This window comes from Agelaius phoeniceus, chromosome 6, assembly GCF_051311805.1.
Source record: "Agelaius phoeniceus isolate bAgePho1 chromosome 6, bAgePho1.hap1, whole genome shotgun sequence".
In the NCBI taxonomy this organism is placed as follows: Eukaryota; Metazoa; Chordata; class Aves; order Passeriformes; family Icteridae; genus Agelaius; species Agelaius phoeniceus.
In genome coordinates, this window is record NC_135270.1 from 37159177 (window position 1) to 37181440 (window position 22264).

The 22264-nt window shown below is 39.0% G+C and overlaps 1 protein-coding gene across 11 annotated transcripts in view; it reads right to left on the minus strand.

Annotated features, from left to right (window-relative positions):
* The window catches only part of HECTD1 (HECT domain E3 ubiquitin protein ligase 1), a 59701-nt gene extending 46151 nt beyond the window's left edge, over positions 1-13550 (minus strand). For all 11 annotated transcript variants that reach the window (XM_077180407.1, XM_054634047.2, XM_077180406.1 and 8 more), the window contains exons 1-2: positions 13391-13550; positions 11065-11343 (exon numbers count right to left, since the gene is read on the minus strand). In XM_077180407.1, the coding sequence (XP_077036522.1) occupies positions 11065-11204 (140 nt within the window). In that variant the 5' untranslated portion in view covers positions 11205-11343; positions 13391-13550. The remainder of the gene's footprint in view (positions 1-11064; positions 11344-13390) is intronic.
* Between the last annotated feature and the right edge of the window lie 8714 nt (positions 13551-22264).

Consider the following 22264-nt stretch of genomic DNA (forward strand, 5'->3'; position numbering starts at 1 on the left):
TTTCTAATCTATCTAACAGTCCACACAGTAAACCCTTCTCTCTCCAATTTAGAAAGAATGTTGTTAGGAGGAAGCCTGTCAGAGGCTTTGCAGAAGTCCTGATAAATGACGTCTGTTGCTCTTCTCCTGTTCACTGACAGTCACCCCATCACAGAAGGCCACAGGGTTGGTCAGGCAGGGCTTGCCCTGGATGAAGCCATGTTGGCTGTGCCAAACCACCTCCCTGTCCTCCATGTGCCTTAGCACAGCTAAGGAGGATCTGTTCAATGACCTTCCCAGGCACAGAGGTGAGGCTGACTGGGCAGTAGTTTCCAGGGTCCTCCTTTCCACCTTTACAGATGGGTACAATATTTCCTTTTCAAAATTTTCTTTTCCTAGTAACTTGGGACTGCAATGACTTTTCCTGGAGAGTGACTTGGCAATTACAAACAGAAAGGTTATAGAGTCTCCTCTGGAGATGTACAGATTACACTCATAAGCACACACAGACCATACAGATAAGTTCAGATTCTTTTGGCCTGTTGAAGTTCCCTCAGGCCTTACCAGTGTGTAAAGTTCCTGAAAACAAGAAACTAGAAGTACCAGTTCTGTCATTCACACGCAGTCTCGATCAATGGTTCAGCCTGTAATAGCAGGCAAGAAGGATATATGAACACATCCCTGGTGCTCCAGCCATGATCTTCTCAAACAGGTGGCTAAACAATTACAGTATAAAATTGCCTAGCTGTCATTTTGAGGGACTTCAATCTTGATGCTGTAGCTAACTTCTCTAACTTCTCTATCAATAATTGCATACAAACAAAAGCACACAGGTCAGCTTTACAGTGATCCCCCTTTAATCCCCAAATCTGCTTTAAGTGATGACATGGGTCTCCTGTGGTTGAAACCATAAGCATCAGCTCTGCATTGTCTCAGGGAGAAGAATATGCCTGTGTGAGTAGTGCCAGAGAAAGAACTAACAGGGCTAGGTGGGAACACCAGCCCACAATGACAGATGAGGTACAACATCATCAGAGCCATATAGCAAATGCCCAAAGTATGCCTATCCCTACTGTTGAGGCAGCTCCGCTGGGTTTTTCTCTGTGCAGGCATTTGACCAATAAAAAGAGAGGGAAAGTGTTGCTTTTATTCAGTGGATGGTCTTCATGCCTCAAAACTGTGAAAATGGGTTTTCAGAGTAGCCCTTAAGCCCTCAATCCAATCCCAAGCAAAGGCACTAAAGCATAAGTAAAGGCAGCAGAGGGAAGAGAAATCCCCTGCTTACCTGGAACCAATACTAGCAAACAGGCCAAGCACAGCACCTTCTCAGGACCAGCTCCTCTTTTTAATGAAGCACCAAGTAAGCAAATACAGTCAACATCAGCAGAAGCCAAAGAGTGAATCAGAAAAATCATGTTGTGTATGCATTGCTATTACACCATAATTCCAAGGTAAATCCTTACTGGCTTTCTTAGGTAGTCCAAAACAAATCAAAAGGACCTAAAACTGCTTCAAATATTGGCTGAGGAATATTAGGACCCTATAGTAATATTGACCTTATTTCAGTTCCAACTAAGGCTATGCTCAGAACTAAACTGTATTTTGACAGGTAGTAAAACAAAAAATTCCAGGAGTGTCCATCACACAGACACAGGCTGAACATTGGACTCACCTTTAGAAAACAGTCTACATGAGAAAAACAAGGCTGTCAAAACTTCCTGGGACATAAGGGAAACCGAGATCAAAGCTACAGCACTGAATGAACTGATGTGACAGGATAGCAACCAATGGTCAGCTTTTAGTACACTTCCATCTACTGACAAATGATGCTTTTGATTCCCAAGAGAAAAATACACCAATAAACCTGCCATTACTGCAAGGATCAACACCCACCAAGGAAAAAAAGGCTAAGTGCATAATTTCTGAAACATTCCAGTATCAAAACTGGTTCACATGCTGCTTTTATCCAGACCATATATTAACTAAAAGTAGTATCTCAGAAAAAAAAGAAACTATGACAGAAAAGTTCCTAAAGCTGTAGGTGAAGAATCACTGTTCACAATTACCTATTTGAAGTGAAACTAGCAAAAAGATGATGAGTTTTCTTTACTACAGAAAAAGCTATTCTTTAATTGTGTTTATTCTTTCAAATCAGAAAATAATGGCAAAAAGGTACCTCTGAAGTTCAGGTTTCTATTTAGGCCCTTCTTTTAATAAACATGAAAATGAAAGGAAAATATTTTTAGATTGTTATTTCTTGGGGGCTGTATTAATACCACATTAGGCACTTCCTAAAGTGCTTCAAATGTGTATTTTAGAAGAGTGATTAGGGACTACTTAGTGAATTAATGAGGTCACTCTGTGTTACTCCTTAGTGAAAGACCAACTTCAAGTTAATGAGGTTACTCTACAATCCACACTAGAGCTCTTGCTGATTACTTTAAGTCTTGCAGCTCTCAGTGTCCACTCAACTTTATTCCTGTACTTCCAGGAGAAGAGCTGCTGTCAGTTACTATCTTCCAAGTTTTCCACCCACCATGCTTCAAAGATCTTGCTGAAAGATGGGTTTGTCCAAAATAGGTAATATTCCTCGTCAATATTTCCCATCTATATTATCATCAATTAAGATTAGGGTACTAGAGCATTCTGTACTGACGTAAGAAGTAAACCACATTGAAAAGTACTGATTCAGTATAATTTATATTTAAATAAATATACTCATACTTTCAATGTTAAAATGAGTTATTAGGTTGTAAAAACCATAAAGCACAAATTCTTTAATATGCACTCTTTCTCTGCAAAAAATATACATGACCTAAAAATATTTTCCAAATACCATAATCATCTTGATGTCAAGAAAGACTAAGAAAATTTGTCAGTATAATTAAATTACTACAGAATTTACAGCACTATAATCAGCATAACTCCATATGCTGACACACTTCTGAACATTTACACACACACCCACCTCTTTAGGAACAGAAATATCCATACGGATACAAAATTCTTAAATAGCTACAGCAGTAAGCTCCTGCCAGTGCTAATCCCTTAAACTCTAATGAAGTGACTCAGCTGATTTTACAGCTTGCCAATGTAAAAAGATACCAAGGAAGTAAAAATAGGCACTGTAAACTCATTTCTGTAATTACATTTCATATTTTAATGCACTTAAAATCCTTAGCTAAAACAGAAAGACTAATAGTGAAGGCTACGCTACTGCCATGCTTAAAAAAAAAGCACTTAAGGAACTTAAGGAAAAAAGACCAGTTCAGTTCATCCCCAAAACAGTTAACAACTGCTGCTAGCATTAGGGTGTGTTACTCAATTCCAAAGTAACCGCTGGATTCAGTCGATGTGGAGCCCCTGGCATGTGACGAAGCCTTCAGCGAGGCTGCCTGGTCCAAGACATGTGACTTGTGGCAGAAAACCAAGCTCAGCTGCCTGCCAGCAATAGCTGGATCTTTAATGCATACCATCTGCTGAAACCAGTTAAAAGTGGGAAAAAAGGGAATTATATGTGTCTACCCTACTTAGTATATAATAATTTTAAATAAAAACTAAAATACTCAAGTTAACTCCCATTAGTAACAGTTTTTGAAGAAAAATATATCAGATAAGCTTTTACAACAACACGTCACACAACTCTGAAACTTTTAAGAACATCCTGCACAACTGATTTTTCTTAAAGCAAAAGTCATTTCAATTCATTTTTGATTAATTTGTTTTTCCTTTCCGTAATTCTTTCTATGGGAAGAGATCGCAGCCTTTCCCTTAATTGTTCTTTCATTGGAAGACTGTTTTGTTTTCACATATGAACCAAAACCAACAGCAGAGTAATCCAAACCATCCACAAGAAAACCCACACACCTGCACTGTCTGTATGTATTCTTCTGGATCCATTACCAAAACATATTTTGCACTGTTTTCCTATAACACTGTTACAATACAAATTAAGTCCAGAAAACACCACTATGTATAAGACTTCAGACACACCATACTGTATTTTAAATATGCACAGAAAAGGCAAAAAATTAACTGACAATTTAGGAACTTTTTCCAGAATTACAAAACATTAAAACTTGCACAACTCTGAATCCCTACTCTTAATTGCAACCACAGCCCAGGCCCATAAAATTAAACTGAGGAATAAACAATTCCATCCTGTATTCATTCCAGTACAAACTCCACTTTATTAAAAATTAGGAGAAATTAATTTAGAATTAGAATTTGACATTTAAAAAAAACTTTCAAACTTTCTTTTAGCTAAATAAATGACGGAGCTGAACCCTCTTCTGAGAGTTCATTACTAGGAAGGAAGACAGTATTGGACAGTTAGTATTCAACTACACATTAAATAAGTATCAGTTGTGTAAAATGAAACATAAGAAAAATCCATATGAGGAAACAGTTTCCACAGGATAGGTAATTTCTGTATTTCTAAATAAATTACCATGTGCTTTATTCCTGAATTTATAAAGGACATGTTAGGCTGCCTTTATCATTTTTCAGCATCTCATAAAAGTTATGCCATACCTCAGGGTAATAATTCCACATGTTTGTTCTGCAATCTTCAGCATTTTGTAAATATTTTACAGACTCTTAGTCCACAATAGCTGAATAAATTAAAGAATGTGAAACTACAGGTCTTTCTACCTATGACTTCCACTAGTAGCAACCTCAATTGTGCAAACAGATAATGCTTTGCGTACATATTACATCTGTCAACATTTCAAAAGGAAATAAGCAATTTAAACAAAAAGTATGATTTTGTGTGCGTGCCTAAATATGCACTTATAACCACTAGCTACTTTTGGATTCCCAGGTGCTCAAAAAAAGAACTGACTTACACAAGAAAACTTCCACTTCCCTATTAGCAATCTACTTAACATCTGTACTATCTATACCTCTTCTTAAGAGGCCAATATTAAAAATCACTTGACCACTAGTCATGCAAGAAAGGAACCCTGCAATTTGAAATTCCTGTAACATCTTGTATTGGTCTCATCCAATCTGTTAGGAGCTGACACTTTCAAACGTCATTAACCTGATGCCTTAACATCCTGCACTCAACTTTTGCACAGTACTCGCAGGAATCACTTCACTTTAATTTCACACACAAAATTCTGAACAAAACAAAGAGTACTTGAAGATATCACTAGAAAAAGAAATTTAAATGCTAGACAGGTAAATAGTGACAATGGGATGATTTGTCTGGAATACAATTAAACAAAATGTGTTTTGACACACACAAATGCCAAGTTACAGATTTTAGTCTAGGTAATACATCAAGCCATACCTAAGCAGCAAGCACTCATATCCTTGAAAGCAACTCTGAAGACAGATAACTAAAACCACACATCCTGTACAAAGTTTTGGAAACATCTAACACAACTTGGCATGTTCAACTGTTAACAGCAAGTCAGAGGCACTACTATAAACAGCATGGATGAAGGCAACACTGGAAAGTATTTCTGAAGAACTTGTAAAGTGAACAACTAGAGAAGGGGAGGAAGATCAAGAGCTGATGAAACCTTTGTTTACAGTAAGAGCAGGCTTTTTATCTGCATAGGACAAGGTGGACTGACTGCTGTCTACAGAATTCATCAGACTGGCCAATTCTTATGGAAAAGAGCAAGTAAATTTCAACAACAAAGACAACTTAGGCTGCAGATTTAATAGCAAAAGAGAGGGTAAAATTAAGTAGGATGCCCTCTCAAAAGCATTAGCTACACATTATGCTTGTATCAAACAAGATGCTCAATCCTGTAATAACCATATAAAAGGGCCATGAGAGAAAAGAAGGTGTCAATTTAGACTTAATCTTCCCTTCTGACCTTTGCAACCATTAAGATTCTCAAAATAACTAGACAAGGTTAATCATCTCCACAATACCAGTGACAATGAGGCCAGAATTCCCATTTTACAAAGAGCAACCAGAAAGACATTAGTATTTTAAAATTCTTGCAACTGAAAAAAAGAGAAAACCAAAAAACAGCCCTAAAATCAGCAATGATTCTAAACATTACGTTGTAACAAGATTGGAAAAATACAAAGCACACCCCTACTTCCATCTCAGAAAACCACTCTACAGGATGATGAAGATCCCACTATATTGGAGGCCACACAGTAAATTACTGGTATTTCACTGCTGCCATACCCTCTGCCTTCATTAAAAGAAAAAAAGCTTAGTAGGAATCACATGAGACTTGCCACTGTAAAGGTTACAAAATTTCATTTGGGAGAGACGTCTGCATTAGTGCAAACCAGAAACAAAAGCCAAAAATTCACTAAGAACATATACTTTGCATGGTTAAAAATAATGAAAACTGTAGTCTATTGTTGACAGCAATACTTACTCTAATTTACTCACTGCTGCACTCCAGCACAAGGTTGTAACAATGATCTGACTTTATTTTTTCCTTAAAATAACAAAACAAGCAAATCTATAAGACACAAAGCATGAAACCACCTTGATACCAACGGAACTGCTCCCTCAGCCTGCTAGTTTTTCCATAATTATCATACCTATTAAAGGGCACTTTACTGTCTGAGTTACAAAGATGCTTTGTAAAGGCAGCCCAGATTGTAAACATATTCCTGAAAACCAGCACTTTTGATTTCTATCCCTATCTCTAAAGGACTTTGTTTTTGTCCATATATCTAATTTTGATTTACTGGAGTTTTGCAATCCTGATAAAGACAGGAGAATGTAGTTTTAAGCAGGTAGAAGTAAAGCTGAACTGTTTCACATTACTCTAACAGTCTCACTAGCTCACATGAACAGTCTTTGGTCCACTAGAATTTCTTCTTATACTTGCTAGCAAATACAATATAAAGATATACACTTCTTCCCTAGTGAATAGATACCCTGAAAAGAAAAAGGTTCCGCGTGAATTAAAGTAAACATATTTGATCTAAGAAATAAACTGAAAGGATTTCTATTTTACACATTAGAACCCTAACATATGACCCTGTGTACAATTTGTTTGTATTTGTCAAATGAGCTGATAACTCCTGATAATTTATTGCTTACCAAATCTGTTAATGCCAAATATACAGAGGTAACTTACAGAACAGCCAAACAGGAAGATGTTTTCTCCTTCTGAGCATTAATAAGGCCTATCTCATCTGCTGTAAAAAGGTTTTAAGCAGGTCTTACTTTGTCATAGCAGTGCCTTAATCTACAAATTTTCATTGTAATTAATTGCTAGGTACTTTTACTCTGACAGCAACAGAAAGCCCATCCAGAAGAGCTCTAATTTTATTTCACCAAAAAAGTGAAACAATCGCACAAGGTGAAAAAAGAATAAATTGAAACATCTATTCAGAAAAAAGCTACATTTATAATGTGAGATTGCAACTAAGAGCCTCTACATACATTTAAACTGTTACAGGTAATCTAAAAGACAAAAAAACCCCCAAAATTTCAATTAAGTTCCTATTAAATGCATTCCTTAAACTCCTGTTCAAGTGGATTTAATAACGCATAGTTTAACTCTAGTTTGGGACTAACACTTATAATCACAACACTTTTGCTGTTTTACTCCAACTAAACTACTAAAAAAACCATTTCTCCTCATTCATTAAGTTTCTGTAGTTCAATTTAGTGGCTTTTGTTGCTGGTAAAATGTTAGCCATTCTTCATGACAATTCACTAGCAGAGTCTGTGACTCATTATCACCAGAAGATGAATATGCCACTGATTTTTGTAATGTTAACATATGAGTAACTTCCAAAATCATTTAATTGGATGTAATATGTAAATCTGGGAAGAAGTAAAGAAACATCAATTATTTGGCAGCACTACCTGTTAATCAGCTGCATACCCTGAAATCTGCTGTGATGCTGCTAGAACTCTGCAAGAACATTATGAAATACACCATGCACGTGTGCCTGCTTCCAGTTTGGAGCTGACCTGAAACACTAGTTTCACTATCCATTACTCTTGTACAAAAGCAAATTATTACTTTTGTTATTAGCTATATCATTTCCTTCAGAACATGTCAGCAAGTAACTCTTGCAAAAATGAAGTGCAAGATTCTGAATCCAACATTTCAATACCTTTTTTTTCTGTTCAACTTTGTGCTTTCTTGGCTTAGTGAGATTGTGTATTACACTTAACTCCTTAAGAAAGCAGTATGGAAACTGTGTTGTGGTTTCAGAGATGCATAGCATTCATGTCAATACTTCTAATGTGGTCTTGTTTCAGTTTTGCCAGTCCTCACCATACCCAGCTTTCAATCACCAGATGTACTTCACTAAAATGATGGGCTTTTTCTTAGCTTACACCACAAGAGCAAATAACATCTTATGTAAAAGTGGAGTAATACTTAATATTTAAAGTTACTCTAAATAAGATGTGAAAAACTTCCCATTTCACTCTCCAAGAAACTGACTGTGTTAAAAGTCCATCTCAAAGTTGTTGAGATGAAAAATTTTCTTTAATGTTTTGTCAACATACAACTAACACAAATGAACAATTCCAGGATCTTCAAATAACATATGCACAGCATCCAAAAACTTGGAAATGCTATTCTTACTTAGTAGAAGAAAAAAATTTGTGAAGTCTAGAGACTGGTTTTCTTACCAACAGAAAAATACATCCATATTCTAGATTAGGCATGCTGAAAATATTTTCAAGATTAGTCCCTGAAAAAAGAGTTTAGCCGCCCTTCTGTCACACAGTAAATCTCCTATTTCAGCAAGCAGCAAGTCCTTTAAAAAGCAAGCTGAAAAGGAACTATAAAATATTATCCATTATTATTTTATTTATACCCTCTCAGCACATGACAATACTTCAACTGTCATTTGGAAAGATTTTAAAAATACTTTTCAAGATATCTGCTCCTTACAGAGTTCCAAAATAAAGTCACCTTGAAATGCAGGCACACATAAGCACACGAGACAATCACTGAGAAGTTTTCCACTGAAGATTGTATACCCTTCTCTGCTTCTCCCATATCTCCAGTTATGCAGTTCCATCTCCAGTGCTCACCAGACACCTCCCTATATGCTGTAACTCACGGTAACAGCAGAAAACTAACAGCCTCCTTCAGCAGGTTCAAAGAAACAGAAAGAAAACTAACAACCTCCTTCAGCTTGCACATGCAGAGAATTGGGAGTCCAGTAAGCCCTGACAGTGGCAGGAAGAAGAGTGTGGTTGGGAGGAATAAAAAGGGTGGGTGATAAATGGGAAGAAGGTAATGATGCACCATGTCAGCTCACCAAATGCCACGGTACCAGATGACATACTTCAGTATATTCACAGAGCCAATAAAAAGTAGCAGTTTCAACATTAATGCAAAATCACTTTAACAGGCAGAGACCTTTGGTAACTTCTTCCCCTACTTACATTTCATTCTCTTCTTTTTAAGGAAAACTTACAAGAGCAAAAGAAACAGAGAACTTACAAGACCAGTAAAATTACACTATATCAACACTCAAAAGAAAAATTAAAATGCCAAATGGTATTTTAAATATTTCTTCTTTCAGACATAAATAATTTTAAAACCACAACAGTGCAGTAACAGAGCATTCGTTATATACACTTTAGGAAAAAAAGAAGCACTTGGACTATTTAATTCATTTATATTGAAATAAAAGCCTGTTCTAACTAAGATGCATAAAACCCACAACTGGTTTGTATTTTTTAAAGTTGACATTTCATTCCTGACTCTCAAATACTCAGAAGACAACCTTAAAAATGCTTATGCCTAGTTCTACACCAGTATAGAACAGAATATCCTGAAGCAGGCATTTTACCCAGATTAATCAGAAGAATTCATTTTTAACTACCAAGTTTTTTTCTACAATGGTGAATTCTGAGGCTCCCCCCCCCATCAGCAGTATGAGGATAAACAGGGAAGTTGAATGGATCTCACTACAGTAAGGCTCTCCAAGTCAAAATTTTACCCATAAGCTCACCAAGGCAAAGAACAGGCAGCTTCAATTTCTAAAGCACTGTACAAAATTGTGCTCAATGCTCTGCAACTGCTACAAATCCAAATTTTAGAGGTGTATGAATTTTACATTTCCTGTAATAAATACAGTCATGAGAAGAACTTCTAAGAGGTAAGTCTGAAAACTGTTTCCACCAGAGCTACAAAACTAAAGTGTAACAGACAGCTACCTTCTCAAGTGCTTCTAAACCCATACTCCTAAAAAGCAGGATGCATCTCAAAAACACTAGCCATATTTTATTATGAAAAGAAAGTGAGAGCAATGAACAAAACCATGGGAAGGAAGAGAGGCAAGAGCATGAAAATCAAAACTGAAGAAACCAAGTAAAAAAGTATAAGTTGTGATTGCTTACACTTTTGCCACCTTTTCCAGACTAGTGGTGGACTCTCACAGGAAGTAGTGTAACACAAGCACAGCAACACTCAAGTAACAGAAGTGATTATATCAGCATTTTGTGCTGTGAGAAATATAAAAAGGATTGAGTGCAGGGACTGTGCTATATAAAGTGTACAAATGCAGCTGAGAAGGAGGGTGGCATGAACAGCAACATGCCCCAAAGAAGGGGCAAAATATTTGTGGGAACAGTGGTTATTGTTTGTGATTTTTGCTTGGACTTGCAGAACTCAAAAAAAAGCTACTATATCCCTTGCTAAAAGCACTGTGACAGTATGGATGCTTAAATATATCTAGGTGATCATAATCCTAGTGCAAAAAAAGTTTTTCTCTACCAAAACAAACCAAAACCAAAGAAAAACACACACAAAAAAACAAAAATACAACCACCCCCAAAAGGAAAAAAGAAACAAAGAAACAAAAGAAAAACCAACACCCCACACATACACACACACAAATCCACATCATTTAACTGAAAGAAATGTATTCAGAGTTGCAACCAGCTCCTGTGTCAGAACAGGCACTGTGTATCACCCAAAAACCACTACATTTTTAATCAGACAACGGTACTTCACGTGACATTAACAGAAACACTTGATTTCAGTGATCTAAACAGAAGTTCACTTTGTAAAAACATTTTTGAGGCTGAAAGTTTCTAGGAATGTTAAATATTACATTCAGCTGCAGAAAGGGGAAAATAACATTGCAAAAAGGAAAGCCAGATGTACTTACGTTTCAAAACAGCGATCCACGTTGTCTGACATCAGAAGCAGCATGCAGAGCTGTTCCAGGGCTATTAGCTGCATATCCCTTTCATCCCCCTGCCCCATCTGCAGCCATTCCAGCAACGTGTCTGGATCCACATCTGCCATGGTTTTTTACTTAAAAAAAAAAAGCCGCCTCCACTTCAATTAAAAAGTACCAAAAATATCCTTTAATTGTAGAAGCCAGACTAACTTCAGCACAAGTAATTTCTCTCTTCAGTCAGCCTCACGCTTTTGCAGTTTTCACCTGGCAAGAAAAAGTAAGAAAAGCATTCATCATCACAACCTTGTCGTTGAACTTCTGTATTTGCTCCTTTCTAAAACATATAGCATATGTTTCAGATGAAATTAAGAAAATTTTCACATATCTTATCAGCAAATTGGGTTTTTTTCAAGCTTTATCAGAAGGTAAATAGTAAAGAGTTAGCTCTGTTTTGAGGATAGCTCAAAATTACAGCTAGAAAAATTGTCCTCAACCCTTTTGTGCATTCTTAAAGCTAAGAGAAAGAAAGTGATGTCCTGACCATCCTCTCCTTTAATATCATTTTATTGTAAAGTGTTCAGCTTTATGAGAGATGCATTACCTCCTCATGAAAATATTCAAATATAGAAAGATAATCAATTTCACATTTTAAAAAGAAATCCATAAAATAAAAACTGAGATGTGCAGTTACAGACTTTCAGAATTTTCAGAAACCTTTTAAAAGTTCAAGTCCTTAATCTTTTAAAACAACATTGAAACATAAGGAAAAGAGGCTTTTTATGTCAAAGGATATAAAAAGACAACTTAAAAATCACTTCCATTTTCAAGAGTTAGGGGTTTGTTGGGTTATATGGGGACACTTTTGAAAAAATACTTAATTCATAGCTTTCAAAAAAATCCAGTGAATAATTCAAATAATTCACATACATATAAGGAAAACAACATTATTTGCTGGCCCAATGCCAGAGTTGTACAGGCAAGCTGAAGACCAAAAAAGTCCCCTTGCCTAAACTTTGTGTTTAACAAACAGTCAAATTCACCTCCCTTGCCTAAAAACACAGAACACATGACTATTTTCATATAAAACCTAATGGGTTACAAACCAACCTCTTCAAATTAGACATACAAGAAAAATAAAACTCTTTCAAAACACAGTTTAGAGAAGAAGAACTAGTTTATCAAACTCATAGGTAAATATGAAATGCTGGACAGTATCCCCACAAACAGGGGGGAGGTGATGTGGGAGGAAGAAGCTTGATCTGGACAAAGTCTGCCTACTTGTTTACTTGCTGCTAATGAGTTAATAGTTAAAAAATAACCTCATCAAGGGCATGTCTACAAAAGGGAATCAGAAATTAGTATTATATGAAGAAACACACACTGAATCAGCTCTTTCACAATAGCTTAAAACTCAGAGATGTTACAGAAGTACAACAGATAGGATTTTTATAAAATTTAGGACCATAATATTACAGACCCCTCAACTACTGCTTACCAGTTATATATTTGATATTATCTTACTCTAAAAAGTAATTTAATATTAGTAAACTGTTTTTCTGTGTTTTAAACACTGCCTATGATTCTCCAAGATGTTTACAGACTGCATTTCCTGCTCGAATCCTACATAAAACTACTTTCAGACAGAAAAAGTGGGATCGCATTATAAGTATTCTACCTCTCCTTAACACCACTAAATCGTTATTTCCGGGAGCGGAGAGATGAGTGATAGCGAGAGAAACAAGAAAATTAAGAGACAGCGAAAGTGGGGTAAGTTCAACCCAGGCACCTGCTGTTCCCCCATCCCAGACGGGCTGTACAGGAGCCACCGCGCAGAACCCGGAGCGTGGCGAGCGGCCGGAGCCGCGGGCTGAGCCGCCCCGGAGCAGGGGCCAGGCCGCAGCAGCACAGCTCACCCCGCGCCGCCCGGGCCTGCTCGCACAAACCAGGCGGGCCCCGGGCCCGCGCGGCGCTTGGGGCTTTGGGCCCCTTCCCCACACGGCGCCGCCCGGGGCACGGGAGGCACCGCCTCCACCTCCTCGCCGCCCCCGCACGGGGCACCCGGCGGCGTGAGGGGCTCCCCGGCAGCGCCGCCCCGCTCTGCCCCCGGCCCCTCGCACAGACTTTCCGGCAGCCGCCGCCTCCCCCCGCCCGCAGCTCCGGCCCGCTCCCTCTCGGCCCGACAGGCCCGGGCAGCGACGCTCGAGTTCCCGGCGAGCCGCAGGCCGCGCAGGGTGACCCGGCCTGGCTGCTCGGGAAAGGCGCCGTCCCCCAGCGCAGGCCGGAGAGGCCCCGCGCCACCCCCGCCGCTCACCTCAGCCTCCCGCAGCCTCCTCGCCGGAGCCGAGCCCTCCTCAGCGCCACGCCGAGACCGGAGCGGCGGCGCGGCGGCGGCGGCAGCCCGAGCCCCGCGGCAGGCGGCGGCCAGCGGCATCCATGGCGCTCCGCCCGCTGCGGGGTGGGCGGGCGCGGCAGGAGCCGCGCTCGGGGCGGAGCTGAGGCGGCCGAGCGGCCGCTGGGGGCGCTGCCGGAGCCTCGGCGGAGAAGGGGCCGCTCCCGCGGGCCCGCTCCGCCCCGCGCCGCCTCTGCGGAACTGCGAGCCGGGGCCCGGGCAGCCCCAGGCGCGGCCTGCTCGGCGAGGGGCCCGGGTGGCCTTCCCCTGGCTACGTGGGGAATTTTATTTTTTCTTTTTTTTTTATGGTTTACAGGTCATCTTATTTATTGCCATATTCTGGTTGTTTACTTCAATATAATATTCTTCACAGTTACGGCGGGGCTTATACTTTTCAAGGGCCACTCTCGTAAACACTTTGATCCCCCTCCCGAACTTCCATTAAAAAGGATCTGGTGAGCGGATTTGAGCGTCGCAGTGCTGGGTCTTAGAGAGCGAAGGTTTTAATTTGCTCTTACCGAGCAGTGAGTTTGAAGTGCTGCAATTACGCTGTGTAGCTTGAGACACCTTTTGCAGTAGAGTGGTCCGCTGCCATTCGTGCTGCAAAATGCTGTGCAACTACCTTGCATATGATTAAAAGACAAAGGAAGTAAAATGCTGAAAATTTAAAACTAGGGACTTTCAAAATAATTTAATTCTCTGTAGTATGACGTGTTTTGCAAAGGAATTTAAGCCTATTAATATAAGTACAGTAAATAAGATTATTGTACATTTGAATGTCGCTCCTACCTACATCATAGACATTTCCTGTAATTAGGAGGCTAAAACTACACACTGAACAAAAAGGCAATAGCAGTCATGCTTGGTTAAAACTTGCCGAATGCTGACATTTTTATTGGCCAATGTTGTAATAACATGTCTAGAAAGCATTATCTTTATTGGTGCAGGTTTTATTCAGAACACAAGAATAGTAGTTCTTTTGTCTCTGTTTCTGATCTCTAAGGGAGCTTAGCCTTTCTGTCTTACCATATTACATCTCTGGTAACTGCAACTTGTTCCAGCTCAGACGAGACTTACATTTGTATCCTTAGCCTGTGCTTATCCTTCAGAGGTCAGGAAGATTCTGATATGCCTAAAGTTCAGACACAAGGCAGTAGAAGGACTGAGTACAGTCTCTTAATTTAGAAACTTGGTCTTCTTTAACTTTTCACCAGTGCAGAAGCAGCAGAGTTATGCCAGACTTATGAGACCTGCATCTGCTAAGTGACCTTGCTCCTGTTGCATGATGCTAGAACAGTTGCCTTTGCCTTTTTCATGAAGAAAAGTTTCAGATAAATAAATATTATTATTTTCTTCTGAAGACCAAAAACTGAAATCAAACAAACATTTCACTCTTTTCACACAGAATGCAGTTTCTGGTTCAGGTGCCTGGACAGATACATAGTTATTTGTGGACAATATGAGGATATAAAAATACAGATAAATTTAGAACAAAATCAAAATTTTAAAAATTGTACCTGAATATGATTCATGGATTTAAAGTACTATTAAGCAGGAGTACAAAACTTAAATACTGGATATATCTTTCAGATACATAGTTATTTCTGAAAGGAGAAACATAAATACTTCTATGTCCTGTTGCATGAATTTCCCAATTTCATATATCAATTTTTTTTTTCACTCAAAGAAGTACATTGAGTAATGTATTACAGCTTCAATCAGGAATCGGGATCTTTTTTCAATCTGATACAATATTTAGGAGTTTGCCAATGATTTTTGTTCCTCATTATGGGATTTCTTCTCACCAGAACAAATCTGAAAAATAATGCTGACTAGATAATTTCTGCTTCATTGATTATATACTTCTTACAATATATGTATGTTCATTGACTGATTAATACTTTTTTTCACTGCCTGTGCTGATGGGCATGCACATTATTTTCAACACTCTTTGTCAGAGAGTACTCCATTGAAATACAACACAGCAAGTGATACCCCTGAAGTTACTGTTTCAGACTCCCTCTGTGTGCAGCACTGATCCAGACTAGAACTGCCTCTTCAAAAGTGGCTGTTCTTTAATACTTACTAAGAAGGAAATCACTACCAAGTAAGAGTGCACTTAGCACATAAGAAAGACATCAGAATCGCATTTGTGTGGAATTACTCACATTCATTTGTGTCTTCACACAGCAAAGGTTTGTTCAGACCCAAGTTTCCAGCCCATGTCCATCATTCCATTAATGCCAGGCCTCGGCCTTCTGAAGGAGGAGAACTTTATGTGGATTAGTGCAGCCAGATGGGGAAGGCAAGTGATGGAATATATTGAAGTGACAAGTAATGGAGCTTGACTGTGGTAGCTGCTTGAAGAAATTCTTTCACACACTGAGCATTGTGTGAAACTTGCAAAAACAACTCCCATTCCCCATGCTTGTGCAAGGTGCATAGTTTTTATTCAGTTAGAAAATGACCCAAATGCTAACTCTAGCTGGCACGCGCTTGGTGTATGACCTTGGCCTAATCCCTTAATCACTGCATGTTTCTGTCTCCTCCTTTACAAAATAAGAAGATAGTAATGCTGGAGTCAGAAATGTCTTAGCACTTATGGAACTGTGAGTTGCTGAGGCATGTTACTATATTAAGCCTTAAACAATGCCATATATTTATGACTACACTTAAGCAGACCACACATGTGACTGACAATGCCTTTGGAAATTAGGCCACATAGGGTCAACACAGACTGATCTTTGTAGAGTGTTACATTGAGCAATTACCATCATTTTTGCTGAGTATTTACCTGAAAATTAAAACCTGGCTTTAAAAGAGAAAATGTCAGCACAATTACAAGAATAATGTCAGGGACACATGAACAACAGTAAAATATGCCACGAGGGCAACTAGCAAGGATCAGGGATTGGGTTCCAGACACAGAGAGATTCTGAGACATATTGTAAAGGACACCCCACTTGAGACAGCTTCTCAATATTGCAGGTGTTCTCAAAAGGATTTCATTCTCTTTGAAAATAAGTCACTTTTGGCTAGGATTCTGCAAAATCTTCTCACGATGGGAAAAAACCAAAGTGATTTTTCACTTATAGCTCCAAGAAGAATAACATTTATTACTGGTTTTATATTATATTCAGGCTGGTGTTTTCTATATGGTTTTAGCTGGTAGCAGAAGGAATGTCCTGGGCACTTTTAACGTTGCTGTGTGATAGTAAGGATTGAAAGCTTCAGACTGGAATGATTTGGCTCTTGTAACAGAAAATATAAAACTGACCTGTAATCAAGCTGAAATACACCTACAATTCAAACAAAACAAGAAGACTCAGATTCCTTCTTTTTTTTTTTTTTAATTGATACAGCAACTAGAAGCCAGGATAACTGATATTTTTGTTAGGTCTCTGTTAGCTCTGTTAGCTCTCTTCGGTGTACATGCCGAGTTGATGTTTCCAAAAATATCACTCCTCTGTAGTAAATAAATCAGAAGGTGATATAGACCCTGAACACCTCCATCAATTTAAGGGAGTAGTTTATGCCGAAGACCAGGGCTGTGCCCAATGAAATAAAACTGTTAGGTTATTTATGGATTATTTATTCTTTCGCTTTAACACTCTTTTCTCTGCCACCCACACCACAACATAGTTGAAAACACTGAAAGTACCTACTCCTCCAAATCCAAAAGTTTAATAATTCCATAAATTTCATTTTTTGGATGAATATTATACTTCCAAAGAAAAAGTTACTAAATGTTTACTACACATTTCAAAGCAATAAGGTCACATATTACTGAAGCTTCCTTGCTATATCAAGTAAGATTTAGTTTTATAGAATGTGGCTATATAAGTACATTGTTAAGATTTTCTTATGGATTTTTTTTAATAAACAAAAAGCAGCTGTGAAAAGCTTTTTGGATTTAAATCCTCCTACATTACCACAGTCTTTTCTTAGCCACTCCACTGTTGCACAAGCCTGGGGAGCACAAACACGGTGTCAGCGTCTTGACTTTCCAGAAGTGCGTGCCAGCCTTTGCAGCCCTGGCACTCGGCAAGCAATCCCGTGCTGCTGCCCAGCGAGGGGTGTGTTTGCGAGGTGTGTTTGCGAGGGGTGTTTGCGAGGTGCCTGTGACGCAGCCCGCAGCAGGAGCTGGGTGAGAGGTTTCCTCCTCGGCAGGCCAGCTCTGGCCATTGCGTGTCCGTGCGGTGAGCGCACGGGTGACGCTGACGTGATGAATGTGCGAGGGACACGCTGGTGTTTACTGAGGTACGGGCTGAGTCACTGCGCGGCCCCTGGGCTCCTCCTCAGCACTGCTCAGCTTCCTGGAGGCTGCTTCCTCACTCAGCTACCCTCAGAGCCGGCTCCAGAAGAGCATGTTTCTCAGACATCTGCCGGTACTCTGAAACTACCTTTTCTTCTTTCTGAAACTATTGCTCAAAATCATATGCATTAAAGTGCTTTTTCCTAAGTAAACTCACTTATGTGGAGTTTTTGTTTTTGCTGGGGTTTTTTTTGTTGTTGTTTTTTGGGTTTGTTTGTTTGTTTGTGGAATGCTTTTTATTTCAAATTTACTTTCTTGCTGTTCCAGGCTGAAGAGTGAGAAGTGAGTAAACTTTGTATCAGTTAACCAGTTTGTGCCTCAGTTTAGCTTCAGTTATATTACTAGTTTGGACAGAAAATAAAAATTATGCTGCCCTTACTCATGTCCCTTGTACCTCCATCTGCCAAGGGGAAAGTGAGACAGAACTTGGGCAAGAGTTCTCTATTTCAGGCTGCTAGCTCTACCCTGTCCACTAGCACCATGGGCAACAGCAATAAATCCTGAGCCAAGACAAGTGCAAGGAAAGAGCAGTGACTCAGATCACAGGACTTCTGACTGTTTTAATGGCACAGACTGTGTTAGGACTTTCTGAATCAGAAGGTTAATTAGGATTTGGTATTTGTTCCTCATAGTCCTACTCTGTTGTTACAGGAGTAAAGCACATGTAATCCTATCAAGCATTTGATGTGTCTCCCAAAACTTCAGTGAAGTATTATGAATTAATTTCAATGATCTTTGTTGATGAGAAGACTTACAATAAGAAGAAAGTGTGTTTATCACAAAATGATTCTTCTATATTCTGGGGTTAAAAAAATCCATCTTAGAGTTTTATTGAAAAGATTGTAACTTTTACCTATTTAAAAGCTGACAAATGCCTTTTACTATTCTTGTCATGAAATTATGCCCTATTCACCACCATTTAATACCTTGACATGCAAAAAGAAGAAACAGTCTCAAGCTTCTAATATCTGAATTTCTAGATTAGTTGGAAAACTTCCTTGCCCCAGTGATGATATTTAGGGAAAATGGGAAAGTAGTATACTTCACTGATGGTTTGATCAGAAAGTTAGCACTCTCCAATCTCAATTGAGCTTGGACTGTTGGGTTTGTATGAAAGGTGCCATTCAAACAAGTTAAATCTGTACTTTGTTTAGAATTGTTCTAGCAATGTAAAACCAGGTTTCTGCAGATCCTCAAGTCTGTACTTCTGCAAGGAAAGAATGCACATTCCTTAAGAAATATGCTACAGGCAATAAACTATGTACCAACTTTTCTCTTCATTAATTTTTGTTAATAAATGAAGATCACATTGTGCATGTATTGGGATTTTCCCTCTACTGTAACCTTTGAACTTACTCCCAGGCTACAAACTGTATTAGATAGAACTGGCTGAATATGGGGAACTGATTCTGCAAAGATGGATTAAGGACTTTTCATATCAACAGGGCTGATTTTCATTCTCTGCCCATTGCTAGTGAATGCAGTAAATGATGCTGCGGGGATTCCTCTTATATTCTTAGCTTTTGTTTTCCTTTTGTTGATTTTTTTTTAAACTTCCTTAGCAGAAATATTTTTTAAAAGACCAGAAATAACCCCTAAAGATCAAAGCCCTGAAATTCATTCTGTTATGTTGAATGTGAGGAAAAGGATGAGAAACACAACATGGGCATTAAAAACAAATTAACACATTCCTGTTTAGGAAAGGTCTCAGAAGAAGCAGGTTGTGAATGAGAAACTCATATGTCTCAAGAGTCCTTTTACTAGGCTGTACTGGATTGAACAGCACTTCTGGTGGGAGAAAAGATGTGGATGAATGTGGAGGGATAGAATGTAAGAGAAGAGTGCAGAAGGCAGTCTCACACCTGAGGAGTTGCAGCTGTACTAATCACCAAGGATTAGGAACAGGCCTGCCCTTCATAGGCCACAGCTGTGTCCAATAAGAAGATGAGTGCTACAAAAGAGTGGGTTAGCTGGGCAAGGAGGGAGCTGGAGTTTGTTGGCTGTACTGTGAAGAAGAAGTCAGTACTGCAAGGAGATGCCCATAAGAAATCATTGAGAAGGTATGGGAGCTTTTGCAATAGGACAACAGATAAATAGTTATGAGGGTTCCAAACAGTATCCTTGCTCGCTACATTTCAAACTGTGACCCAGGCCAATTAAGGAGATCTTTTTTATCTGATAGTAGATACCTTTGTGGTACAGCTGCATTTTTGTAGGAGAATAAGTGGCCATGGAAGAAAATTGGTTTAATTATAAGATCATTTGCCTAAGAGCTTTCAGTTAACTATCTAGCAGAAATATAAGGAAAACTACAAGTTGCTTCTTTTTTAAGGTGTGGTTATTTATGTGAATTTTTAAGTTTCATCACCTGTGCTTTAAGTCCTTAGGAGTTCACAGATCCACCTGATAAGTGAGTGGCCTAGGGTAAACGATTCATATCCATTTTTCTTTTTGTACCCATATTTTACTCATTTTGGACCCATTGACTTATGCTGGTAAATTGAATATCCGTGAACAGGTTACAGATTACTTCCACTACTGCACGGGATTTTATACTTCAGTTTCTCTGCCCCTAGTACCAATACCTCAAAAAATTAAGTCAGCTGTAAAGTAGTTCCAGTTCAAATCCAGCCCAAGTTGCTGCAGGTAAGCTTTTAAAATCAGTGTTCTCATTGCATTGATTCTTAGTTATATGCAGTAAGACACAAGCAGTATTTTCTTATCCAAACATACTGCATGTGGTTTTCCTATCAGTTCTGTGTTATAAGGTTATATTTTTGTACTGTAAAGCATTAGCTCTTTGGGGTTTTGCTGTCTGTAAAATTTCTGTGTAAACAAAATGCTGGTCTCAGTGGACAGAGGTAATTTATTAAAATGATTAATTATTGTGTGTCAGTCTGCATCAAAGCAAGAATGTACTCTACCCATTTTTTCATACAGTGCCACCTTTTAGATCAGCAGCCCAAATTATCTTTGTAAAGAAATGCCATTCTACACATGTCAGTAAGGCCTCACCAGTTTGGGCCAGCATGCAATTGGGATCAAATACTAGCACTGATTATAGGAATTTAGCTAAACTGTCTACAGAAATGTAAAGTTTTGTACAAGATTCTTAGCTGACTGGACTTTTTAAGGTGAGACCCAGACCTAGTGGCGGTTCTCTTCTGTTCATTTGGAAGCAGCAAGTTGCAGACCAAAACAGTACAAAGACCTGATAGATCTTTTGCTTGTTTTTCAGTGAGAAGCACCATTGAGATTGCCTCTTGTAAGCTAATTTATAGGGAGTGTTGGACAGTTATTTTGGTAGAGAAATGTTATCTGCTTACAACATGTTCTCAAAGTGGTGTGTGCACTGACAATGTCAGCAGTTATTCTGGGAGAGAAACATTTGTCTATGTCATTTTTGCAATAACATTTCACATACAACAACTAGTCTATGTCCCAGTTGTTACTCTGACCCCAATGAGAGAAGGAATAGCCTGGGGCTGCTGAATCTTTTGCTAATGATTTCCAAGTATTTCACAGTGGAGGACCAGTGTCACTGGCAGACATTTTAAATATTGAAAGGCCCCAGTGAAGATTCAGGCCTCACTGTATGTATGAGATAAAAGACATCTCCACGTTAGAATTAACAGTAAACAGAAAATTCAGACAAAGCAGATCAGAGAGTCACACAGTCCATGCTGATAAGATGCTCAGTAGTTTAACTCCTAATAGTGGCCTCCCAACTCTATTGGTTGTGCAAAGAAGGCCAAGAGGAAACCAGAAGCTGCTCTGCATTTGCCCTTCTATATGGATCATGGCTCCATGCTAGCCTGCACTTCCTGGTCCAGGGGTGACCCACTGACAAGGAACATGCACCTAGAGGAAAGGATTCTGTCTCAGCACTGGAAAGAAAGGGAACACACAGCTGGAAGGGAGCTGGGCTTCTCGATGTCACACCAACTCAGGGCTTCTTTCCTTATTGGGAAACTTAGACAACAAACTAAAGCCAAAATCCAGCCCCATCTCACAGGCAGGGCTGGCAAGGTTGCCCAATGTTTAGCATTACTTGCAATTTGATAGGAAAGCAGTAAGCAATGTTTTGAGAAAAAACAATTCATTACTGTCCACAGAATTATATCCAAATATACTTGCAAGTTATCTCAAGCAGGTAACCTTAGGAAGCAGGCTTAAGACTGACATTTGGAGATAAATTGTCTTTTCCATAACAATATTGTACCCCATCAATGTATGAAATTCAATCAGTAGGTGCTTGTGCATGTAAATGTGGGCAGAAATTAACCAAAATCACATTTGAGAGACTTCCCATGGTGTTAGGCAAGAAAGATGAGATCTTTGTGTCTGGTGCCTCATGTATACTTTAGCAGAACTATGCTGTAGTAACAGAATGTCCTATATTTAAATAATAAAGATAGTGAAGACTTCAAGATTGTAGCCCTATCTGCTTTTCTTCTCCTTGATAAACACTTGTGGTAGAT